The sequence below is a fragment of the Salvelinus alpinus genome, chromosome 32 (assembly GCF_045679555.1).
Source record: "Salvelinus alpinus chromosome 32, SLU_Salpinus.1, whole genome shotgun sequence".
Lineage (NCBI taxonomy): Eukaryota > Metazoa > Chordata > Actinopteri > Salmoniformes > Salmonidae > Salvelinus > Salvelinus alpinus.
In genome coordinates, this window is record NC_092117.1 from 10,731,280 (window position 1) to 10,753,309 (window position 22,030).

Below are 22,030 nucleotides of genomic sequence, written 5' to 3' on the forward strand. Positions count from 1 at the left end.
GGCTGCCCAGAGAGGACAGGCTGTGCTCACTCTGCTCCAGGGGAGAGGAGGAGACAGAGCTGCATTTCCTATTACACTGTGACAAATACTCAGACCTAAGAGAATATTTCTTTCCCAAAATTAGAATTCAATACAAAGAATTTGAAACTATTAAAGACGAAGGAAAAATCTAATATTAATTGGGTGAAAAGCCAAAATGTGCAGTTTTGGCAGCCAAATATGTGTCCTCCTGCCACAACCTGAGGGACAGCCAGTGAAAAGTGCAAAGTAATGTCGATAATATTTCCCATCTTGTTTTGTTTAGTCTTTCATACCATGTCATTGTCTTCTCAGTCATGTTGACACTGGTCTACTACCATTGCTTTAATGTATTGTTCTGATTAATATTGTTGTTGTAGTTGTTGCTAATGGTAATCCCATGTCCACTACTACTATTATTATTGCTGTTGGTCCCACCATTTATTTATATATAAATATATATATATATATATTTATTTTATTTTTCGATATGTATACTTTGACAATGTACAAGTAATAATGAACTTGCCATGTCAATAAAGTCAATTGTATTGAATTGAGAGAGAGAGAGAGAGAGAGAGAGAGAGCAAAGCCTCACAAAGAGCCAGTAGAAAAGGAATAGAATTTCTGTTTAAATCTCAGAACTCTGACCGATAACACCCAGTCAGTCATGTCATGTCTCATCGGCAAAACACTAGTTTCTGATTCTGAAAATCACTCTGCTCTCGGTAGCTATGACGCATTGGCTAATACGGCAAACGTGCTACAGCTAGCACCCTAGTGCAAGCTTGTTTGAATGGCCATACGGTAGCTAGTTTGCCAGCTTGTTGATGAAGTTGTAGGGCACCAAAGTTTTTGGACTGTTAAAAAATCACATGTATCTGACTCTGAAAGCTGGCACTGTGCCTTGCTACTTTGTAACATTTGACCAACGCGATAACGTTGGGGAAAGCAGTCGGCTGTACTGTAGCAGTCGGCTGGGCTGTAAAACTCAGCGCACTACTCACGGCAGAACAGATATAATGAAAGCTAATTTGTGCATTAGCTAGAACTTCCCTACACTAGCTAGCTAGCTAGAGGGAGTATTCAGCATTGAGTGAACTGGCGTTGTTAGCATCCCTGCCTTTCATTTCATATGGATTGATTTGATACTGGTTCAAACAGCAAGCAGACATTTTTTGTGCCAATTTCAAACTTCATAAATAATGATTCTACCACCACAAAATATATTATTTTATATAGAACTAGGTACACTTGCTCAAGAAAAAAACATAAATATTAGCTACAGATTAACTCTGACTCTTTTGAGGATCAAAGGGGGTTCAGTGGATGATGTCTCATTGGTAACATTTTGAGGATGAACTATGAGACAGATCAGTGCAGACGGCCTTCACACTTTCTGAAATATTTTTTTACATTATTTTTTATTTTTTACCTTTATTTAACTAGGCAAGTCAGTTAAGAACAAATTCTTATTTACAATGACGACCTACACCGGACAAACCCGGACGACGCTGGGCCAATTGTGCGCCGCTCTATGGGACTCCCAATCACGGCCGGATGTGATGCAGACATGAGACAATAGTGTCGACTCAACAATATGTTTGTCTGATCAGAATGGGGACAGACACAGATGTTGGTTGTCAGCTTAATGCCTTCTATACTTCTGACTACTTTAGTCTCCTGGGTCCCAAAAACAGGATCCTATCATGATCTCACTAGAACTACTAATACCAAATCCTGTTCAACAAGAAATTATGACCCACACTTATAGAGCACTACTATTACCAAAGGGAGCAAAGGTCAACTAATAATAGGCCTACAGGTAGAATGTAGAGAGGTCATACATCACAACGAAGATGGACACAAATCCGAAATAAACGGACCTCTCTAATGGTGTCAAATGGAAATGAAATTACCATTTGAGTGGTAGTGGTAGTGGAATGAACATACGGTACATCAAGTTTGGCAAAATCCCTTATGTCTGGAACACTTAGGGAAAGAGACATTTCTCCGGGGTGCAATGGATAAATGGGTATTTCAGACTGTTACAATTAGGTGTCTGTGGCAGAGAATGTGGGGGGAAAGCATTTGGGTGAGAGATAAATAAGAAGAGTATTTGGAAGAAAGTTAGATGGAAGAAGATGGAGCCTGTGATAGATTGCATCAGAACATTTTAAGTATCCCATTTAAAATAATAATGTGACTAGACGCAGTATTGTGTAAAACACTTTATTTGATTAGATGCTCTCATGTCTGCCTAGAGCTGTGCCCTAAAAAGTAACATGGGATTTCATCTGCCAAATAATCAATATTCACTTAATAGCCTCTTAAGAATGGGCCCCAGACATCATCCATTGTGACTGACTACAGTACAGCTGCCATAGCAGTGCTCTACTACCCCCTTTTGGCAGCTTTCACAACTGAACGTCACAACAGAATCCTATTATATAATAGTCACTAGCTGATGGTCGGCTGACTTGTGAGGCTACTCTGAGCCTGACAGAGCTTGTTATGCCGGGTTGCAGTTCAGATGGTGCTGGGTTACAAGATGCCAAAGCGTTTTAACTGGTTCTGCTATCAGAATCCATGCGTTATAGCTGATCAGAACAGACCAGAACCATCTCTCAGAGTAGAAGGTTTTTGAAGTTGATTTGGCAGTGTGTCAGACTGGCAATTATGGCTGAGGCTGTTACCATCTGAGTGTCAAATTAGTGCCAACCAGTTATTATTGGTTAATCAGTGCCAACCAGTTATTATTGGTTAATAAGTGCCAATCAGTTACTAGTCCTACAGTAAAAGCTTTTTTCCCCCCATTAAACATTCTTACAAAACAACAGATACCAGGCATTTACTCTGCTTTGTTCAGTGCCTTGGATCTGTTGTACATGACACCAAGTGTGGCTGTTTCTGTCGGGGTGTTGTTGTTGAACGACTGAGACACTATCACTTACTTGAGATACAACATGTGCCAAAGGAATGACTTCATTGCTATGTTATGCGACCTCTGCCTTGGCATGAATTGGATAACTGGGATAAACTTTGATCACAGGTACGGACTAAATGTTAATAGGTAATCAAGCACTGTAAACCTACATTCCGTGCAGTGGGTTGGTGAACAAGCGATGGAAAGGTTACGGTTGTAATGACGCATGTACAAATGTACAGTCGCTAGTTCATACTGTATTCTGAAGAGAAAGGCCTTTACCTGACTCTACCCGAGGAAGAGGATGCTCCAGCAGGGACCTACAGCAGCTCTGGAGGACGAGCTCAGCTGTCCCATCTGCTTTGAATTTTTCCAGGACCCCGTGAGTCTGAAATGCCAACACAGCTTCTGCCGCGGCTGCCTGGAAACACCAGCATGGATACAACAAAAGCAGCGCGAATGCCCCGTCTGCAGGCGAAGGCATTCCATGGTCGATTTCCCTCCCTCCATGTTCAACATGAAACTGAGGAACATAGTGGAGGCCTACCTGCAGAGAGAGGAGAAGGAGGGGAATGAGGGGAGAGCAGTGTGTCTTGTGCTGTGTTCCACACATAACAAGAAGCTCAGGTTTTTCTGTAAGGAGTGTGAGGAACTTGTTTGTGCTGTGTGTGTGGAGACCGAGCTGCATGCCAAGCATAAGCACCTGTCAGTGAAGGAGGAAGCGCAATGGCGTAAGGTACTGTGCAAGCAGGAATACACATCTACTTGCAGTCTTTTCCGCTTGCTAACCGAGTTCCCTTCGGAACTCAATATATTCAATATACTGTAAACACAGAATAGTTGAGAAACTCGTTTTATTTCCATCCTTTTTCTACTGTAACCCCTCCTTATCTCTCCACCACTATCCCCACTCTCTTCCATGATCTACCCAGAGGGAACTCACGGCATTGCTCTATAGCCTTCCTGAGAAACTGGAACTGGACGTAAAGCAAGCGAGAGCATCAAGAGAGTGTGCAGCACAATACATCAAGGTATGTCGCTAGCTAAAGAACACAATATTACCAAAGATAATACAAAGATATTTACACAGATACTACATGTCTATCTTGTTGTACTGTTCCAGACCCAGGCCCAGACCACAGCAGGACAGATCAAGAGTGAGTTTGCGAATCTCCACCAGTTCCTGAGAGCGGAGGAGGAGGCCAGACTGGCAGCTCTGAAACAGGAGGAGAGCAAGAAGACAGGGTTACTGACTGAGAGGATCAACCGCCTCACCAGCGACATGACTTCCCTCTCGGAGAGAATCTCAGACATACAGTACAGGATGAAAACCGATGATGTCTCATTCTTGCAGGTTCATCTCACATATTTTAACCTGTTTGGGTTAACACGAATGTTCTATATTCATGGTACAACTGTTAAATGTACTGAGGCTTTCTCAAGTAATTATGTTATTTTTTACTGAGATCCATGTGTTTTTGTTTCAGATATACAAGGACTTGAAAGACAGGTATGCAACATTACAATGACCATCATAAGTCAAATATTTGACCAGTCTCCAACATTATTGACACAAAATGTTTGTACTGTATGTCATTTCAGTACACTGCAGGATCCAGAGCCTGTATCAGGGACACTGATAGACGTGGCCGAACACCTGGGCAACCTGAGGTTCAAGGTCTGGGAGAAAATGCAGAAAATGGTGCAATACAGTGAGTACACAGATTTTATAAGCAACAGTCCACATTTTGAGGTTAATCATTGATTTGCTTCCATGGCGCAGCGCAATGATCTGTTTCTCAACATTACAGTCCAATATCCAGGCTCCAGCCTATAGCACTCTTTCATAGCCTTGAATCCCGAGGGAAGCAACAACAAAATGTACCTTTTCTGAGCCAGTCTGATTCCTCACAAAAAGCTGACTCATGTTGGGATTCCTAAGTACTTAAGTACTACTTAAGTCGTATTTTTGGGTGGCTGCATTTTTTTATTGAATTTAATTTATTTTGGTTAAGAAACACATACAACAAAATGTGGACAAACTTAACAGTATTAATTACAACGCTTGTTTACAACGTGGTCCTCAATGGTAAAAACAATAACATACAGTTATGTCAGAAGTTTGCATACACCTTAGCCAAATACATTTAAACTCAGTTTTTCACAATTCCTGACATTTAATCCAAGTAAAAATTCCCTGTCTTAGGTCAGTCAGGATCCCCACTTTATTTTAAGAATGTGAAATGTCAGAATAATAGTACAGAGTGATTTATTTTAGCTTTTATTTCTTTCATCACATTCCCAGTGGGTCAGAAGTTTACATACACTCAATTAGTTTTTGGTAGCATTGCCTTTAAATTGTTTAACTTGGGTCAAACGTTTCGGGTAGCCTTCCACAAGCTTCCCACAATAAGTTAAGTGAATTTTGGCCCATTCCTCCTGACAGAGCTGTTGTAATTGAGTCAGGTTTGTAAGCCTCCTTGCTCGCACACGCTTTTTCAGTTCTGCCCACACATTTTCTATAGGATTGAGGTCAGGACTTTGTGATGGCCACTCCAATACCTTGACTATGTTGTCCTTAAGCCATTTTGCCACAACTTTGGAAGTATGCTTGGGGCAATTGTCCATTTGGAAGACCCATTTGCGACCAAGCTTTAACTTCCTGACTGATGTCTTGAGATGTTGCTTCAATATATCCACGTAATTTTCCTTCCACATGATGCCATCTATTTTGTGAAGTGCACCAGTCCCTCCTGCAGCAAAGCACCCCCATAACATGATGCTGCCACCCCGGTGCTTCACGGTTGGGATGGTGTTCTTCGGCTTGCAAGCTTCCCCCTTTTCCTTCAAACATAACGATGGTCATTATGGCCAAACAGTTCTATTTTTGTTTCATCAGACCAGAGGATATTTCTCTAAAAAGTAAGATCTTTGTCCATATGTGCAGTTGCAAACCGTAGTCTGGATTTTTTTATGGCGGTTTTGGAGCAGCTTCCTTGCTGAGTGGCCTTTCAGGTTATGTCAATATAGGACTCGTTTTACTGTGGATATAGATACTTTTGTACCTGTTTCCTCCAATACCTTCACACGGTCCTTTGCTGTAGTTCTGGGATTGATTTGCACTTTTCACACCAAAGTACGTTCATCTCTAGGAGACAAAACTCATCTCCTTCCTGAGCGGTATGACGGCTTCATGGTCCCATGGTGTTTATACTTGCGTACTATTGTTTGTACAGATGAACGTGGTACCTTCAGGCATTTGGAAATTGCTCCCTAGGATGAACAAGATTTTTTTTTTCTGAGATCTTGGCTGATTTCTTTTGATTTTCCCATGATATTAAGCAAAGAGGCACTGAGTTTGAAGGTAGGCCTTGAAATGATGACTCAAATGATGTCAATTAGCCTGTCAGAAGCTTCTAAAGCCATGACATAATTTTTTTGAATTTTCCAAGCTGTTTAAAGGCACAGTCAACTTAGTGTATGTAATCTTCTGACCCACTGGAATTGTGATACAGTGAATTATAAGTGTAATAATCTGTCTGTACTTGTGTCATGCACTTACTTGTGTCATGCACAAAGTAGATGTCCTAACCGACTTGCCAAAACTATAGTTAGTTAACAAGAAATTTGTGGAGTGATTGAAAAACGAGTTTTAATGACCCCAACCTAAGTGTATTTAAACTTCCGACTTCAACTGTATATAATGATTAAAAGGCAAGACAAAATTACAAACAACCATAAATACATTCATTTAAATTGACATCCTAAAAAGTGGCACTATTCACTGCACTTTTCCTTATCCTTAAAAATCAACCATATATTAATTCACATTTCAACCTTAAAAAACTATTCATTTGTCACGTTCGTCGTATGGAGGAAGAGAGAAGGACCAAGGCGCAGCGTGATACGAATACATTCTTCTATTTATTAAACACGAAACGAAGAACACTTAAACAAACTAATCAAAACAACAAAACGAACGTGAAGCTATATATAAAGTGCAGACACAAGCAACCAATACCAATACATAGACAATAACCCACGAAATACCCAACGGAATATGGCTGCCTAAATATGGTTCCCAATCAGAGACAACGATAAACAGCTGCCTCTAATTGAGAACCAATCTAGGCAACCATAGACATACAAACACCTAGACTAGTAAACACCCCATAAACATACAAAACCCCTAGACAAGGCAAAACACATACATCCCCCATGTCACACCCTGACCTAACCAAAAGAAAAAAGAAAACAAAGATAACTAAGGCCAGGGCATGACATCATTGCACATCATAACTATTATTCAAATACATACACCTGACCAGCAGTAGGGGGGGCACAAGGGGCAGTGGAGTGGTTTCTCTTATTTAGACAACCTTGTCCAAATGAAAACCTTTGCCGGCTTTTTAAAGCTATTTTATATTTTTCTTTGCTTGATCTCCAAGGGGAGGCTATTCCATAGACCAGGTATTCCCAAACTGGGAAAAGATTCTTCACATTTTCTAACAGTCCATTTATATTTTCCAACGGGGCTATACATTTGGGTGAGTTTTTTTCTCTCGCCTGAGTAGCCTCGTTTCAATGCCAAAAATAAAATTAAACCATCTAGTGTTCAGCGAAATAACAACACAATGTCAAATACAGGTAGCCTAGTCAAATAATTAACATCCAGTCACATTAACTGTTACTCTCTTCCACTAACGGTACGTATGTAGCCAAACGTAGCTGCTGCTCATTCCTTTTGCTCGAAAATTGATAAATGGTCCAAAGAAAAGTGAGGCCCGCATCCATAGAGACACATACCAGCTCTACTGGTTGCACTGCTACTACCAGCAGTACTACACCTGCACCTGTCGACGACACAAGTTGTTCTGCTTCCACGAGCACATCCAATGCTAGCATCAGTAATTCTAGTAATTTTGTTGTTAGCCCAGCTAGCATGGTCACTGACAGTTGTGAATCTGATGCAGCCGAAGAGCTACTGCCCCCTTACCCGGGAAAGCACCGAACAACAGACAGGGATGTTGGACCATCGAAGAGGCACAAATATGATGAGAACCACATTGATTTGGGGTTTCTTTTATATTGGGAGTAGTGCCTTTCCTCAGCCACAGTATGTTGTATGTGCAAAAGTACTATCTCACAACTCGATGAAACCTTCAGTCTTGCGCAGACATTTAGAAACAAAACATGGCTATTTGAAAAATAAACCACAGGAGTTTTTTGAGCGAGAATTAAGACGACTTTCAAATAGTAAGACATGTATAAAAGCAACAGATACCGTTAAATAAAAAGGGTCAAGAAGCGTCTTATATGGTGAGGTACCGAGTGGCTAGGACAGGCAAGCCCCATACTATTGTGGAGGATTTAATTATTCCTGCTGCTACGGATATGGCTGGGACAATGCTGGGGGAAAAGGCCCAAAAGAACTATGCAGACAATGTCTTCATCAAACAACACTGTTTCATGACGCATCATTGACATGGCAGGAGATGTTTTGAAACAATTACTGCTTCGCTTACAAGCCAGTGAATTATATGCATTACAGCTGAATGAGTCAACAGACGTGGCGGGCCTGGCACAGCTCCTGGTATATGTCCGTTACATTTATGAGGGGTTAATTAAGGAAGACATCCTCTTCTGCGAACCACTGGAAACCAGGACAACATGAGAGGATACTTTTAAAGTATTGGACAGCTTTGTGACATCAAATGGACTTTGGGTCGTCAAGATGTGTTGGTATCTGTACTGCTGGCCCAAAATTACTGTTAAATGTTGAATGCTTAGCAGGACAGGAAAATGGTCCAATTCACACACTTATTAAGAGAACATCCTGGTCATCCCTACTGCCTCTGACCTGGCGGACTCACTAAACAAAAATGCTTTGTTTGTAAATGATGTCTGAGTGTTGGAGTGTGCCCCTTTACCCCTTGTTTGTGAATAGTAATTGCAAAAGTATGTAAATTAGCAAATGACCTCCTCAGAGATGTTTTATTTTTGTATGTAAAAAAACACCGTAAATTTTAAAAACAAGAAAATAGTGCCGTCTGCTTGGCTTAATATAAGGAATTTTAAATGATTTACACTTTTACTTTTACTTTTGGTACTTAAGTATATTTTAGCAATTACATTTACTTTTGATACTTAATTATATTTAAAACCAAATAATTCTATACTTTTACTTAAGTAGTATTTTACAGGGTGACTTTCACTTTTAATAGAGTCATTTTCTGTTTATTTACTTTTGGTATGACAATTGGTTACTTTTTCCATGACTGTGATGGACTCATTGACAAAATGCTCAGTCATGTTAAAGTTGCTGAAATACAAACTGCTGACTCATGTTCTGATTGCCAAAACATAAACTGCTGACCAATGTTCTGATTTCTGACCCAGTGACAAACTGCTGACTCATGTTCTGTTCATACAGCCAGCAACACAGTGTACCAACATCCATGTATCTAACCCGGTGGCCATCTAACGTTTCCACTCCTTCTGTCCCAGCCCCTGTGACCCTGGATGTGAATTCAGCCCACGCTGATCTACTGATCTCTGGGGTTCTCCTGGAGGTGAGTGACAGACGGGTGTCCCAGCCTGTGCCTGATAATGCTGAGCGATTCGACAGCTCAGTGAGCGTGCTAGGCTCTGTGGGTTTTTGCTCAGGCATTCACAGCTGGGAGGTGGAGGTGGGGCCTAAGAAGGCCTGGACTCTGGGCGTGGCCAAAGAGGGTGTAGCCCGGAAAGGCAATGTGATGGTCAGCCCAGAGGGCGGGATCTGGGCGATGGGGCTGTGGAACGGGGAGCAGTATAGCGCTGGAACTGCCCCCCTGGGTACCCCGTTGGTTCTGAAGAGGAAGCCCAAGAGGATCATGGTCAAGCTGGACTATGAGAAAGGAGAACTCTCCTTCTATGACTCCAGTGACATGTCACTCATCTATACGTTCGAACACAGGTTCACAGAGAGACTGTTCCCCTACTTCTCTCCCTGTCTCAACTCTGATGGCACTAACCCTGGAGTCCTGAGGATCTGCCCTGAGAAGGTGTCTGTGACTGTGGCACCTATTCACTGAGGATATAACCTGGTGATTCTATTTCATGATCACGTACTGAAGAGTCTGTATTGGTAAAGTCTGTCACAGTGACTCCTGTGTATTGATTTTTATTCTGTCTATCGTTTTGTATATTGAGGTGAATATCCTCACCTCCACTGGTGACATTGATGTCTGTGACACCAATGTGTATTGCGGAACTTTGTCTGGAGCAGATCTATTCTTTGCTGTTAATTAATTTAATGAGAGCAAGTGTCATGATTGAATTCCATAATTATTGGTGTCACGTTCAATAAAAGTACAAATTCTGTTTACTTCGATTCCATGCCTCAGTCTTTAAGTGGAGCAAATCAACACAGAAACACTGGACCAGTTTGCCAGCATTCCAGACAGCGTCATCAGTCCCTAGCCCAGCCACCCTACGGTAGGTACACCAGCTCAGAACAAGCACACATCTCTCCATCATGGCTGCCACCTGGACCCTGGAGGACGACATGTCCTGCCCTGTGTGCTGCGATGTTTTCACTGACCCTGTGGTGCTGGGCTGCAGCCACAGCTTCTGCAGGAGCTGCCTGGATAGCTACTGGAACACGCAGGTCATCAAAAAGTGCCCCGTCTGCCGCCACCATTCCCTAACCGACGCTCCACCCAGTAACCTGGCTCTGAGGAACATCGTGGAGACCTTTGCGAGGGAGAGGAGCCACAATACCACCAAGCAGGAGGAGACGAGAGAAGGGGAGAAGGAGAGCCAGGGAAGGAGGGAGTCAGGAGGGAGGAGTGGGTTGGTACGGGATGGGGATGAAAGGTGCGGTCTCCATTGGAAGAGGTTGTTGTTGTTCTGTGTGGAGGACCAGGAGGCTCTGTGTGCGGTGTGTCAGACCTCCAGGAGACACAGGAGCCATCAGCTCTGCCCTGTGGACGAGGCTGCTCAGGAACTCAAGGTATGGCTAGTACTGTGTGTCATTTCAGGGCCAGCAACTGCATGTCACTTCGCTAGGCTGGTCTGGTTGTGTTACAGTAATTAGTTTGTTTACTGTTTTACTGTAGTTTTCCAATTACCGCGAGTACGTACTGTAAGTATTTTATGACAAACAGATGAGCCCGTGTGGCTCAGTCCGTAGAGCAGGTGCTTACAACGCCAGGTTGTGGGTTTGATTTCCATGGAGGACAAGCACGAAAATGCATGTACTCACTACTGTAAGTCACTCTGGATAATAGTGTTTGCTAAATGACTTAAATGTTATGTAAAATTCCACCTTATTGGGATTATTCACTACACTGAAACTATAGTTCTGTTTGCTTAGTCTTGTTATTTGGCAATGTGTTATTCTTTTTCGTGTTCTTATCTGTGTATCAGATGAGCTCATGCATTTTCCCGGAATGTTGGTTTTGCATTTTCTCAGAATCATTCAAAACGGTTTCGCCGTAGGTAGAACAAATATGATATATTGACATTAATTCTATCTGTTGTGTCTAATAGCACACAGGCGCCTCAATACCTGACACTGTATGTGGCCTAAACCCCTTGACTTCTCTCATCGCCTCCTTCTCAAAACCCATTGGAGGAGAAGGTCAGAGGGGTGGGACCTCTGACTTTCTCATCCAGTGGGTTTCGAGAAGGAAGTGAGGAGAGAGGACACGAGGAGTCAAGGAAATGCAATTGATATTTTCCTCTGGTATGTGGCCAGGAGGAAGTGAAAGCATCTATCATCCCTCTGAGGAGGAAGTTGGAGACATTCCAAAAGTTGAAGGAGGATTGCATGAAAACAGCAGAACACATCAAGGTAAGTACTATGGAACAAACAATTATACGGAGAAATAAAGTTGACTTTATTGTCAACATTTTGGTTTCCTAGCCTTTTTCAACAGTTTTGCACTATGAAACCATTTTCATATTGTATCAGAAAGTATGAGAGGTCACCCACTGACCCTTTGACCTATTGACCCCCAGAGCCAGGCCAAGCAAACAGAAAGGAAGATAAGAGATGAGTTTGTGGAGCTGCATCAATTCCTGCGTCTGGAGGAAGTTGTCCGGCTGTCTGCCCTCTCTGAGGAGGTGGAGATGAAGACAGTTATAATGGCAGAGAAGATTGAACACCTGGCCAAAAAGATGACCTCCCTGACCAGCAACATCAGAGAGATAGAACAGGATATAGAGGCAAACGACCTTCCATTTCTCCAGGTAGAGAGACACTTACTTTAAACATACACATTCTAAAATACTTTACATTTGATTTTCTAATTTGGTCATTTTATCTCACACAACTATGTTCTTTCCCCAGGCTTACAAGAACAACAAAGCAAGGTAAGGTACTACTTTTTCAAACACATTCTGCCTGCTTTGAGGTTACAGTCCTTTACTACAACAGCCACTCTATCTGTATTTTTTTGCTTCAGGGCCAACTGTACATTGCAGGATCCAGAGCCTGTATCAGGGGCATTGATCGATGTGGCCCAACACCTGGGCAATCTGAGGTTCAAGATCTGGGAGAAGATGCAGGAGAAGGTGCAATACAGTGAGTACTAGACCAGAGCAAATGAATGGTTATCAGATCACTAGATGCTCAGAGTACCACACTTTAAAATGTAAATTGTTATATATCATTGTAGTCATACCTGTTTGTGTTTCCCCCCAGCCCCAGTGACTCTGGACCCCAACACTGCGGCCCCCTGGCTCTCTCTCTCAGACGACCTGACCAGTGTGTGCGTCAGTGGAGAGAAGCATCACGTCCCCAACAACCCAGAGCGCTGTGACACGTGTGTTTGCGTGCTGGGGGCCGACCCCTTCAGTTCCGGCAGTCACTTTTGGGAGGTGGAGGTGGCGGGTAAGACCAGATGGGACCTGGGGGTCCTGAGAGAGAGTGTGCGTAGGAAAGGGGTCCTGAGTGTGAACCCTGTCCACGGGTTCTGGGCCCTGTCACTGAGGGACGGCGGCCAGTACAGCACCTGCACCATGCCCTGGACCCGTCTCACTCTGAAGAGGAGGCCCAGGAGGGTCAGAGTGTGTCTGGACTATGATGCGGGAGAGGTGACTTTCTATGACCCCACTGACATGTCACTCATCTATACATTCAGGGACAAGTTTAAAGAGCCATTGTTGCCCTACCTCTGTCCCTGTGTGAGTGACAGCGGCCGCAATGCTGAGCCACTAAAGATATGCCCTGCCAAAGTGTCATTGGTTCATGATGTTGGTGAGAAAGTTCTGTAGATTACAATATGTATTTTTTAGAGGAGACATTGCTAATGCATCCATATGTCTCACTATCTATTATTAACACAATGGATGTATATTTTCTATATATATATATATGTTTGGGTATATGTGAATGGAACAATTCTTATCCTATATAATATCATAAGTCATATTTTCTTGGTGTGTGTCAAATGGCAAGATAAATTAAACAAAAAAGGTGATCATTACTCAATATTAGTGTTAATATTCTGTAAGACTTGTTCTAAATGCTTATGAATGATCATGCTTATAAATGCTTATAAATGTGTATAAATACAACAATTAAATAATTTTATGTTTATGAATGACATGATTTATTCCTGATTTATTAATGGTTTATTGTTTATTCAGAAAAGTTCTTAATAAAGTGTTTCTTGTCAACATTGAGCTTTGTCAGCCTCCTGGAGGTGAGTGACAGACGGGTGTCCCAGCCTGTGCCTGATAACGCTGAGCGATTCGACAGCTCAGTGAGCGTACTAGGCTCTGTGGGTTTCTGCTCAAGCATTCACAGCTGAGAGGTGGAGGTGGGGCCTAAGAAGGCCTGGACTCTGGGCGTGGCCAAAGAGGGTGTAGCCCGGAAAGGCAATGTGATGGTCAGCCCAGAGGGCGGGATCTGGACGATGGGGCTGTGGAGCGGGGAGCAGTATAGCGCTGGAACTGCCCCCCTGGGTACCCCGTTGGTTCTGAAGAGGAAGCCCAAGAGGATCATGGTCAAGCTGGACTATGAGTAAGGAGAACTCTCCTTCTATGACTCCAGTGACATGTCACTCATCTATACATTTGAACACAGGTTCACAGAGAGACTGTTCCCCTACTTCTCTCCCTGTCTCAACTCTGATGGCACTAACCCTGGAGTGCTGAGGATCTGGCCTGAGAAGGTGTCTGTGACTGTGGCACCTATTCACTGAGGATATAACCTGGTGATTCTATTTCATGATCACGTACTGAAGAGTTGTATTGGTAAAGTCTGTCACAATGACTCCTGTGTATTGATTTTGTCTGTCTATCGTTTTGTATATTCAAATCAAATCAAATTTATTTTATATAGCTCTTCGTACATCAGCTAATATCTCGAAGTGCTGTACAGAAACCCAGCCTAAAACCCCAAACAGCAAGCAATGCAGGTGTAGAAGCACGGTGGCTAGGAAAAACTCCCTAGAAAGGCCAAAACCTAGGAAGAAACCTAGAGAGGAACCAGGCTATGAGGGGTGGCCAGTCCTCTTCTGGCTGCGCCGGGTGGAGATTATAACAGAACATGGCCAAGATGTTCAAATGTTCATAAATGACCAGCATGGTCAAATAATAATAATCACAGAAGTTATCGAGTTTGTAGCAAATCAGCACCTCAGGAGTAAATGTCAGTTGGCTTTTCATAGCCGATCATTAAGAGTATCTCTACCGCTCCTGCGGTCTCTAGAGAGTTGAAAACAGCAGGTCTGGGACAGGTAGCACGTCCGGTGGACAGGTCAGGGTTCCATAGCCGCAGGCAGAACAGTTGAAACTGGAACAGCAGCAAGGCCAGGTGGACTGGGGACAGCAAGGAGTCATCATGCCCGGTAGTCCTGACGCATGGTTCTAGGGCTCAGGTCCTCCGAGAGAGAGAAAGAAAGAGAGAAGGCCCTTGCCTTAACAGGAAGCCAGGGTAGGGAAGCTAGCACTGGAGTAATATGATCAAATATTTTGGTTCTAGTCAGAATTCTAGCAGCCGTATTTAGCACTAACTGAAGTTTATTTAGTGCTTTATCCGGGTAGCCGGAAACTAGAACATTGCAGTAGTCTAACCTAGAAGTAACAAAAGCATGGATTAATTCTTCTGCATCATTTTTGTACAGAAAATTTCTGATTTTTGCAATGTTACGTAGATGGAAATAAGCTGTCCTTGAAACAGTCTTGATATGTTCGTCAAAAGAGAGATCAGGGTCCAGAGTAACGCCGAGGTCCTTCACAGTTTTATTTGAGACGACTTTACAACCATCAAGATTAATTGTCAGATTTAACAGAAGATCTCTTTGTTTCTTGGGACCTAGAACAAGCATCTCTGTTTTGTCCGTGCTACTAGACCTTAGTGCTGCCTTTGATACCATCGATCACCACATTCTCCAAAAGAATGTGGTGATCGATGGTTTCAAAGGCAGCACTAAGGTCTAGTAGCACGAGGACAGATGCAGAGCCTCGGTCTGACGCCATTAAAAGGTAATTTACCACCTTCACAAGTGCAGTCTCAGTGCTATGATGGGGTCTAAAACCAGACTGAAGCATTTCGTATACATTGTTTGTCTTCGGGAAGGCAGTGAGTTGCTGCGCAACAGCTTTTTCTAACATTTTTGAGAGGAATGGAAGATTTGGTATAGGCCGGTAGTTTTTTATATTTTCTGGGTCAAGGTTTGGCTTTTTCAAGAGAGGCTTTATTACTGCCACTTTTAGTGAGTTTGGTACACATCCGGTGGATAGAGAGCCGTTTATTATGTTCAACATAGGAGGGCCAAGCACATGAAGCAGCTCTTTCAGTAGTTTAGTTGGAATATGAGGTGATTTTGAGGTGAATATTGAATATTGAGGTGAATATCCTCACCTCCGCTGGTGACATTGATGTCTGTGACACCAATGTGTATTTCGGAACTTTGACTGGAGCAGATAAAATATTTGCTGTTAATTAATTTACTGAGAGCAAATGTCATGATTGAATTCCATAATTATTGGTGTCACGTTCAATAAAAGTACAAATTCTGTTTACTTCGATTCCATGCCTCAGTCTTTAAGTGGAGCAAATCAACACCGAAACACTGGACCAGTTTGCCAGCATTCCAGACAGCGTCATCAGTCTCTAGCCCAGCCACCCTACGGTAGGTACACCAGCTCAGAACAAGCACACATCTCTCCATCATGGCTGCCACCTGGACCCTGGAGGACGACATGTCCTGCCCTGTGTGCTGCGATGTTTTCACTGACCCTGTGGTGCTGGGCTGCAGCCACAGCTTCTGCAGGAGCTGCCTGGACAGCTACTGGAACACTCAGGTCATCAAAAAGTGCCCCGTCTGCCGCCACCATTCCCTAACCGACGCTCCACCCAGTAACCTGGCTCTGAGGAACATCGTGGAGACCTTTGCGAGGGAGAGGAGCCACAATACCACCAAGCAGGAGGAGACGAGAGAGGGGGAGAAGGAGAGCCAGGGAAGGAGGGAGTCAGGAGGGAGGAGTGGGTTGGTACGGGATGGGGATGAAAGGTGCGGTCTCCATTGGAAGAGGTTGTTGTTCTTCTGTGTGGAGGACCAGGAGGCTCTGTGTGCGGTGTGTCAGACCTCCAGGAGACACAGGAGCCATCAGCTCTGCCCTGTGGACGAGGATGCTCAGGAACTCAAGTTATGGCTAGTACTGTATGTCATTTCAGGGCCAGCAACTGCATGTCACTTCACTAGGCTGGTCTGGTTGTGTTACAGTAATTAGTCTGTTTACTGTTTTACTGTAGTTTTCCAATTACCGTGAGTACGTACTGTAAGTCATTTATGACAAACAGATGAGCCATGCCTTCCTCCTGGCTACTCCAACCCCGGCCAACAGCTCCGCCTCCCCCACAGATACTCCCCCAGCCTCCTCAGCTTCTCCTCCACCCAAATCCAGACAGCAGATGTTCTGAAGGAGCTGCAAAACCTGGACCCGTACAAATCAGCTGGGCTAGACAATCTGCACCCTCTCTTTCTAAAACTATCCGCCGCCATTGTTGCAACCCCTATTACCAGCCTGTTCAACCTCTCTTTCGTATCGTCTGAGATCCCTAAAGATTGGAAAGCTGCCACGGTCATCCCCCTCTTCAAAGGGGGTGACACCCTAGACCCAAACTGTTACAGACCTATATCCATCCTGCCCTGCCTATCTAAAGTCTTCGAAAGCCAAGTTAATAAACAGATCACTGACCATTTAGAATCCCACCGTACCTTCTCCGCTGTGCAATCCGGCTTCCGAGCCGGTCACGGGTGCACCTCAGCCACGCTCAAGGTCCTAAACGATATCATAACCGCCATCGATAAAAGACAGTACTGTGCAGCCGTCTTCATCAACCTGGCCAAGGCTTTCGACTGTTAATCACCGTATTCTTATCGGCAGACTCAATAGCCTTGGTTTTTCTAATGACTGCCTCGCCTGGTTCACCAACTATGCTAGGTAAAGCTCCGCCTTATCTCAGTTCACTGGTCACGATAACAACACCCACCCGTAGCGCACGTTCCAGCAGGTATATCTCACTGATCATTCCCAAAGCCAACACCTCATTTGGCCACCTTTCCTTCCAGTTCTCTGCTGCCAGTGACTGGAACGAATTGCAAAAATCGCTGAAGATGGAGACTTTTATTTCCCTCACCAACTTTAATCATCAACTATCTGAGCAGCTAACCGATCGCTGCAGCTGTACATAGTCCATCTGTAAATTGCCCACTCAATCTACCTACCTCATCCCCATACTGTTTTTATTTTATTTACTTTTCTGCTCTTTTGCACACCAGTATCTCTACTTGCACATCATCATCTGCTCATTTATCACTCCAGTGTTAATCTGCTAAATTGTAATTATTCGCTCCTATGGCCTATTTATTGCCTACCTCCTCATGCCTTTTGCACACACTGTATATAGACTTTCTACTGTGTCATTGACTTGTTTATTGTTTACTCCATGTGTAACTCTGTGTTGTTGTCTGTGTCACACTGCTTTGCTTTATCTTGGCCAGGTCGCAGTTGCAAATGAGAACTTGTTCTCAACTAGCCTACCTGGTTAAATAAAGGTTAAATAAATAAATAAATAAAATCAGATGAGCTCATACGTTTTGCAGGTGTGTTGGCTTTGCAGTTTCTGAGAATCATTCAACATGGTTTTGTCACGGGCAGAACAAATACCATTCAAAAGTTTGGACACACCGTGGAGAGAAGCCTCACACCGACACACCATTTTTACATTGTAGAATAGTAGTGAAGACATCAAAACTATAAAATAACACATATGGAATCATGGAATCCAGTGTTTCGCCCCAGCCCCAGTGACTCTGGAACCCAACACCGTGGCCCCCTGGCTCTCTCTCTCAAATGACCTGACCAGTGTGTGCATCAATGGAGAGAAGCCTCACGTCCCCAACAACCCAGAGCGCTGTGACACGTGTGTTTGAGTGCTGGAGCCCGACCAGTGTAATGGGACATTTCTTTTGTACTGTATGTGACCTCATAACTGAGGATGTGACTAACTTCATGAAACTATCCTATTACAAGTTCCTGTTCTTGGGAGTATCATCCTGTGTTGCAAACCAGCTGCACCTGTGTCCTTGTATAGATAAAAAACAAGAACTAAGAGTTCCGTTCAAGAACAGAAACTATTAAGATATGTGCTTATCACCCAATGCTTCGGAATGCAGACTGTCTGCACTGCGCTGTGTAACTCTGTTATTCTCCTGAACTCAGAAAAATAAAGAATCGTACAACATCCACCACAATTTGGCGACCCACATGGGACTGACGTATCGTTGACCAGTGGCTCCTGCGGCTATGAGGGTAAACTGCCGGCAGAGGCTCGCTGCGTTGTGAGTCTAGGGTAAATTCCTCCTCGTCGAACGAGGGAATGGAGAGGCCCGCCTGACGTCCACGGCAGCTCAGTAGATTTTTTACTAAGCTTGTGAGTGACCATTCGAAGATGCTTTATGAATGAAATCACTTTGCGCTAAGTGATAGAGAAAATGATCATTGAAGTGAGAGGAATTGTGCATTCCTAAATCACTTCGCGCTCAGTGATTGAGAGCTCTACCGCATAGTGTGATGCGGGTGGACTGGTTAGGACATCATGTTAGACTAGAATATCAGGTTAGGGATAGATTAACCAGTGGACAGTAAGAACTGTTTGTCATACAGTTGAAACTAAAGTTCATAGCAAAACTGTGTTTACTTTTTATGTAGGTAAGATACCAATTTGAATTAGTTCTCCAGTGGTTCAATTATAAGGGCCAAGGTGAGACCCAGATGCAGATGGTAGAGTCCTTGTAGTTCATTTATCATCCAAAAGGAGTAGGCAAGAGAATGGTCGTGGACAGGCAAAAGGTCAAAACCAGATTCTGTGTCCAAGAGGTAAAGAGCGGCAGACAGGCTCGATGTCAGGGCAGGCAGAAGGGTCAGGTAGGTGAGTACGGAGTCCAGAAAAAACGGGCAAGGGTCAAAACCGGGAAGACTAGAAAAAGAGAATAGAAAGTAGGAGCACAGGAAAACACACTGGTTGACTTGAAAACATACAAGACGAACTGGCACAGAGAGACAGGAAACACAGGGATAAATACACTGGGGGAAAACAAGCCACATCTGGAGGAGGTGGAGACAATCACAAGAACACGTGAAACAGATCAGGGCGTGACATCAATGACAAATTAGGCAATATTTTAGCAGCCATGCAATTATGTGCTTTAGGGTGTAGGAACTGATCACTCCTCTATTTGATGTGTGTGAGTGAGATAGGAACTCAAGATGGGCTCATCCTGGAGAAAAAAGTGTTCTCCAGCCACCACATGCTACACAGGGCCGTTGAAGGGGATGGTAAGCAAATGGGGTCCGAGTGTAGCCGAGGACGTGTCACAATGGCACCTCAGTGTCGCTAAGTTGAAATTAGTCAGAAAACAGTTGGAGAAAGTAGGGAAAGGCAAGAAAAATAATACACGCTGGGATAAAGTGGGAAGTTGAAGCCGAGACAAGGACAGAGAGCGAGAGACAGAGAGAGGGGAAAAGTGCAGAGAAGGTGGCAGAGGTAAGGATGAAAGCTGAAGAAAAGGCAAAGCAAGTAGGAACAGACGTAAAGATGAACCGTATCAACATCATCCATCACTCACCTCAACAGTTACCACCTCCACAACAAGAACCCCCAGCAGCAGGAGTACGGGCTGAATCTGAGGAGAATCTGAGGAAGACGAAGAAGGAAAAAGACACGACGCTGGTCACCACACACACTGAGTAACGGAGTAAAATACCGACACCTCAGAGCCGCCCCCGCCGAGACCCTAAGCCTCCCCAGCGACTGGCACAGAAATGCCCTGTGACTTTATCCAGACTTACCCCCCCCCCTGTTTTCACACCACCCTCTGTCGCACTGTTTCCCCTGATGTCAATACCAAATCCAGTGGCGGGCCGTGATGTGGACGCCACTCCAACCATCCTAGTCCAGTGGAATTGGGAAATGGGGGAGATGATGGACATCGTGAAGAAGCTTCCCCCTCCCTCTCATAGCAGGGCACAGCGGTGGACCCAGTTTACCACCATGATAAAGCATTAGCTGGGCAGTTGGCAGTTTATTATGAGGGAGGGGACAGAGGGAACTCAGGAGACAGATGAAGAGGAAGGGGGCCTGGAAGAGCAAGAGGAGGAAGGGGCCGCAGAGGAGGAAGAGGTGGACGAGGAAGAGGGGAACCATAGAGGTGCTATAACTGTCAACAGCCTGGCCACATTTCAAGAAATTGCCCCCAGAACAGGGGTGATGTGGGTGGCTATGATGAAGCTGAGGACAGTGATACATACTATCCACCACCACCACGTGACAGCATCTAACCCACAGGGTAGAGGGGGAGGCTGGAGATAGGCTGTGGAGGAGGAAGAAGGAAAAGACAGCCAACAATGCCACTCTGGTGAGTACCCAGTTTTATCTTCTAACAGCGCAGATTCACCTAATATGGATGTGTGTGTGGGCGGTGTGAAAATGTCTTTCCTGGTCGATTCAGGGGCAACCATCTCCATTTGATCTAAATGCAACAATTTAAAAGATCCATTATTGAGAGATGTGTCACGTCTACTCCCACTCCTCCCCTCCGGCGCTAGACGTCGCCGGTTTACTAACCACCGGTACTGACATTCATCATTACGCGCACCTGCGCTTCATCATTAGGCACACCTGGACTCCATCACGTCACTGATTACCTCCCCTATTTCCGTCACCTCCTTAGTTCTATTCCTTAGGCACTATTTACTATGTTTTCCATGTCTGTACGCTACTCGTGTGTCTTGTTTTGTTCCATGTTCCATTTATTATTAAACTCACCACCTGCACTTGCTTCCCGACTCCCAGCGTCCACGTTACAAGATGTAATAAAGACCGTTGGGGCATCTGGCATTCCAATGGTAGAGAACCTTACCAAACCCCTTTCAGTCCAACTTGGTGATAAAATGTTTAAACATTGTTTTGTTTATTCTCCTAATTGCTCTGTAAATTTAATGGGAAGAGACCTATTGTGGGAATTGGGAATTAACATTTCTTGCAGTGAGAAGGGCCTGGTAGTAACCGCTCCAAGAATCGGTATCTATACCGCGCTGGAAGTACCAGGCCATGATTGGTATTATTCATGGTATTTCTCTGAACCCTTTGACCTACTGAATGCATTTGCTCGACCAGGCCAAACTAACCCAACCACTTACACTGCACTGCCAAATGTAGTAATGGTCAAAGGGACCATTTGTTTTTATCACTGTGGCATTGTGTGACAGAGCAGGAAGAGTTGACAATAGGTTATGTGTATGAAGAAACTTTGGGTGTGGTAGCTGATGTGAACAGTTTTTCTCTGTACCCCAATCACTTCCCCATGCAGTATCTCTATCTCCAAGATGGAGGATACCAAATGGGAAGAATTTGGTACATGTGTAACAGTATAACTTTAGACCGTCCCCTCGCCCCCCGACTCGGGCGCGAACCAGAGACCCTCTGCACACATCAACAACAGTTACCCACGAAGCATCGTTACCCATCGCTCCACAAAAGCCGCGGCCCTTGCAGAGCAAGGGGAAACACTACTTCTAGGTTTC

The 22,030-nt window shown here is 44.1% G+C and overlaps 2 protein-coding genes and 1 pseudogene across 2 annotated transcripts; all 3 read left to right on the plus strand.

The window, feature by feature from the left end:
- Positions 1 to 2,815: 2,815 nt before the first annotated feature.
- Positions 2,816 to 10,310, plus strand: LOC139562408 (nuclear factor 7, brain-like). Its single transcript, XM_071380108.1, has 6 exons — positions 2,816 to 3,680; positions 3,877 to 3,975; positions 4,068 to 4,298; positions 4,432 to 4,454; positions 4,547 to 4,656; positions 9,452 to 10,310. Exons 1-6 carry the CDS (start codon positions 3,249 to 3,251, stop codon positions 10,015 to 10,017), a joined length of 1,461 nt encoding a protein of 486 aa, XP_071236209.1. The 5' UTR covers positions 2,816 to 3,248; the 3' UTR covers positions 10,018 to 10,310.
- On the plus strand, positions 10,032 to 13,533 carry LOC139562407 (E3 ubiquitin-protein ligase TRIM35-like). Its single transcript, XM_071380107.1, has 6 exons — positions 10,032 to 10,937; positions 11,685 to 11,780; positions 11,948 to 12,178; positions 12,279 to 12,301; positions 12,394 to 12,512; positions 12,633 to 13,533. Exons 1-6 carry the CDS (start codon positions 10,461 to 10,463, stop codon positions 13,202 to 13,204), a joined length of 1,518 nt encoding a protein of 505 aa, XP_071236208.1. The 5' UTR covers positions 10,032 to 10,460; the 3' UTR covers positions 13,205 to 13,533.
- Positions 13,534 to 13,560: 27 nt separating this feature from the next.
- On the plus strand, positions 13,561 to 15,961 carry LOC139562409 (E3 ubiquitin-protein ligase TRIM39-like; annotated as a pseudogene).
- The last annotated feature ends 6,069 nt before the right edge of the window (positions 15,962 to 22,030 follow it).

What these genes read in the sequence shown, in the direction of transcription:
- LOC139562408 (XM_071380108.1), top strand. Translation starts at nt 3,249, where the DNA reads ATGCTCCAGCAGGGACCTACAGCAGCTCTGGAGGACGAGCTCAGCTGT. An exon ending in GTGCAGCACAATACATCAAG is followed by an intron (nt 3,976 to 4,067) that starts GTATGTCGCTAG and finishes GTACTGTTCCAG; the next exon opens with ACCCAGGCCCAGACCACAGC. An exon ending in TACAAGGACTTGAAAGACAG is followed by an intron (nt 4,455 to 4,546) that starts GTATGCAACATT and finishes ATGTCATTTCAG; the next exon opens with TACACTGCAGGATCCAGAGC.
- LOC139562407 (XM_071380107.1), top strand. Translation starts at nt 10,461, where the DNA reads ATGGCTGCCACCTGGACCCTGGAGGACGACATGTCCTGCCCTGTGTGC. An exon ending in AAACAGCAGAACACATCAAG is followed by an intron (nt 11,781 to 11,947) that starts GTAAGTACTATG and finishes ATTGACCCCCAG; the next exon opens with AGCCAGGCCAAGCAAACAGA. An exon ending in TACAAGAACAACAAAGCAAG is followed by an intron (nt 12,302 to 12,393) that starts GTAAGGTACTAC and finishes TTTTTGCTTCAG; the next exon opens with GGCCAACTGTACATTGCAGG.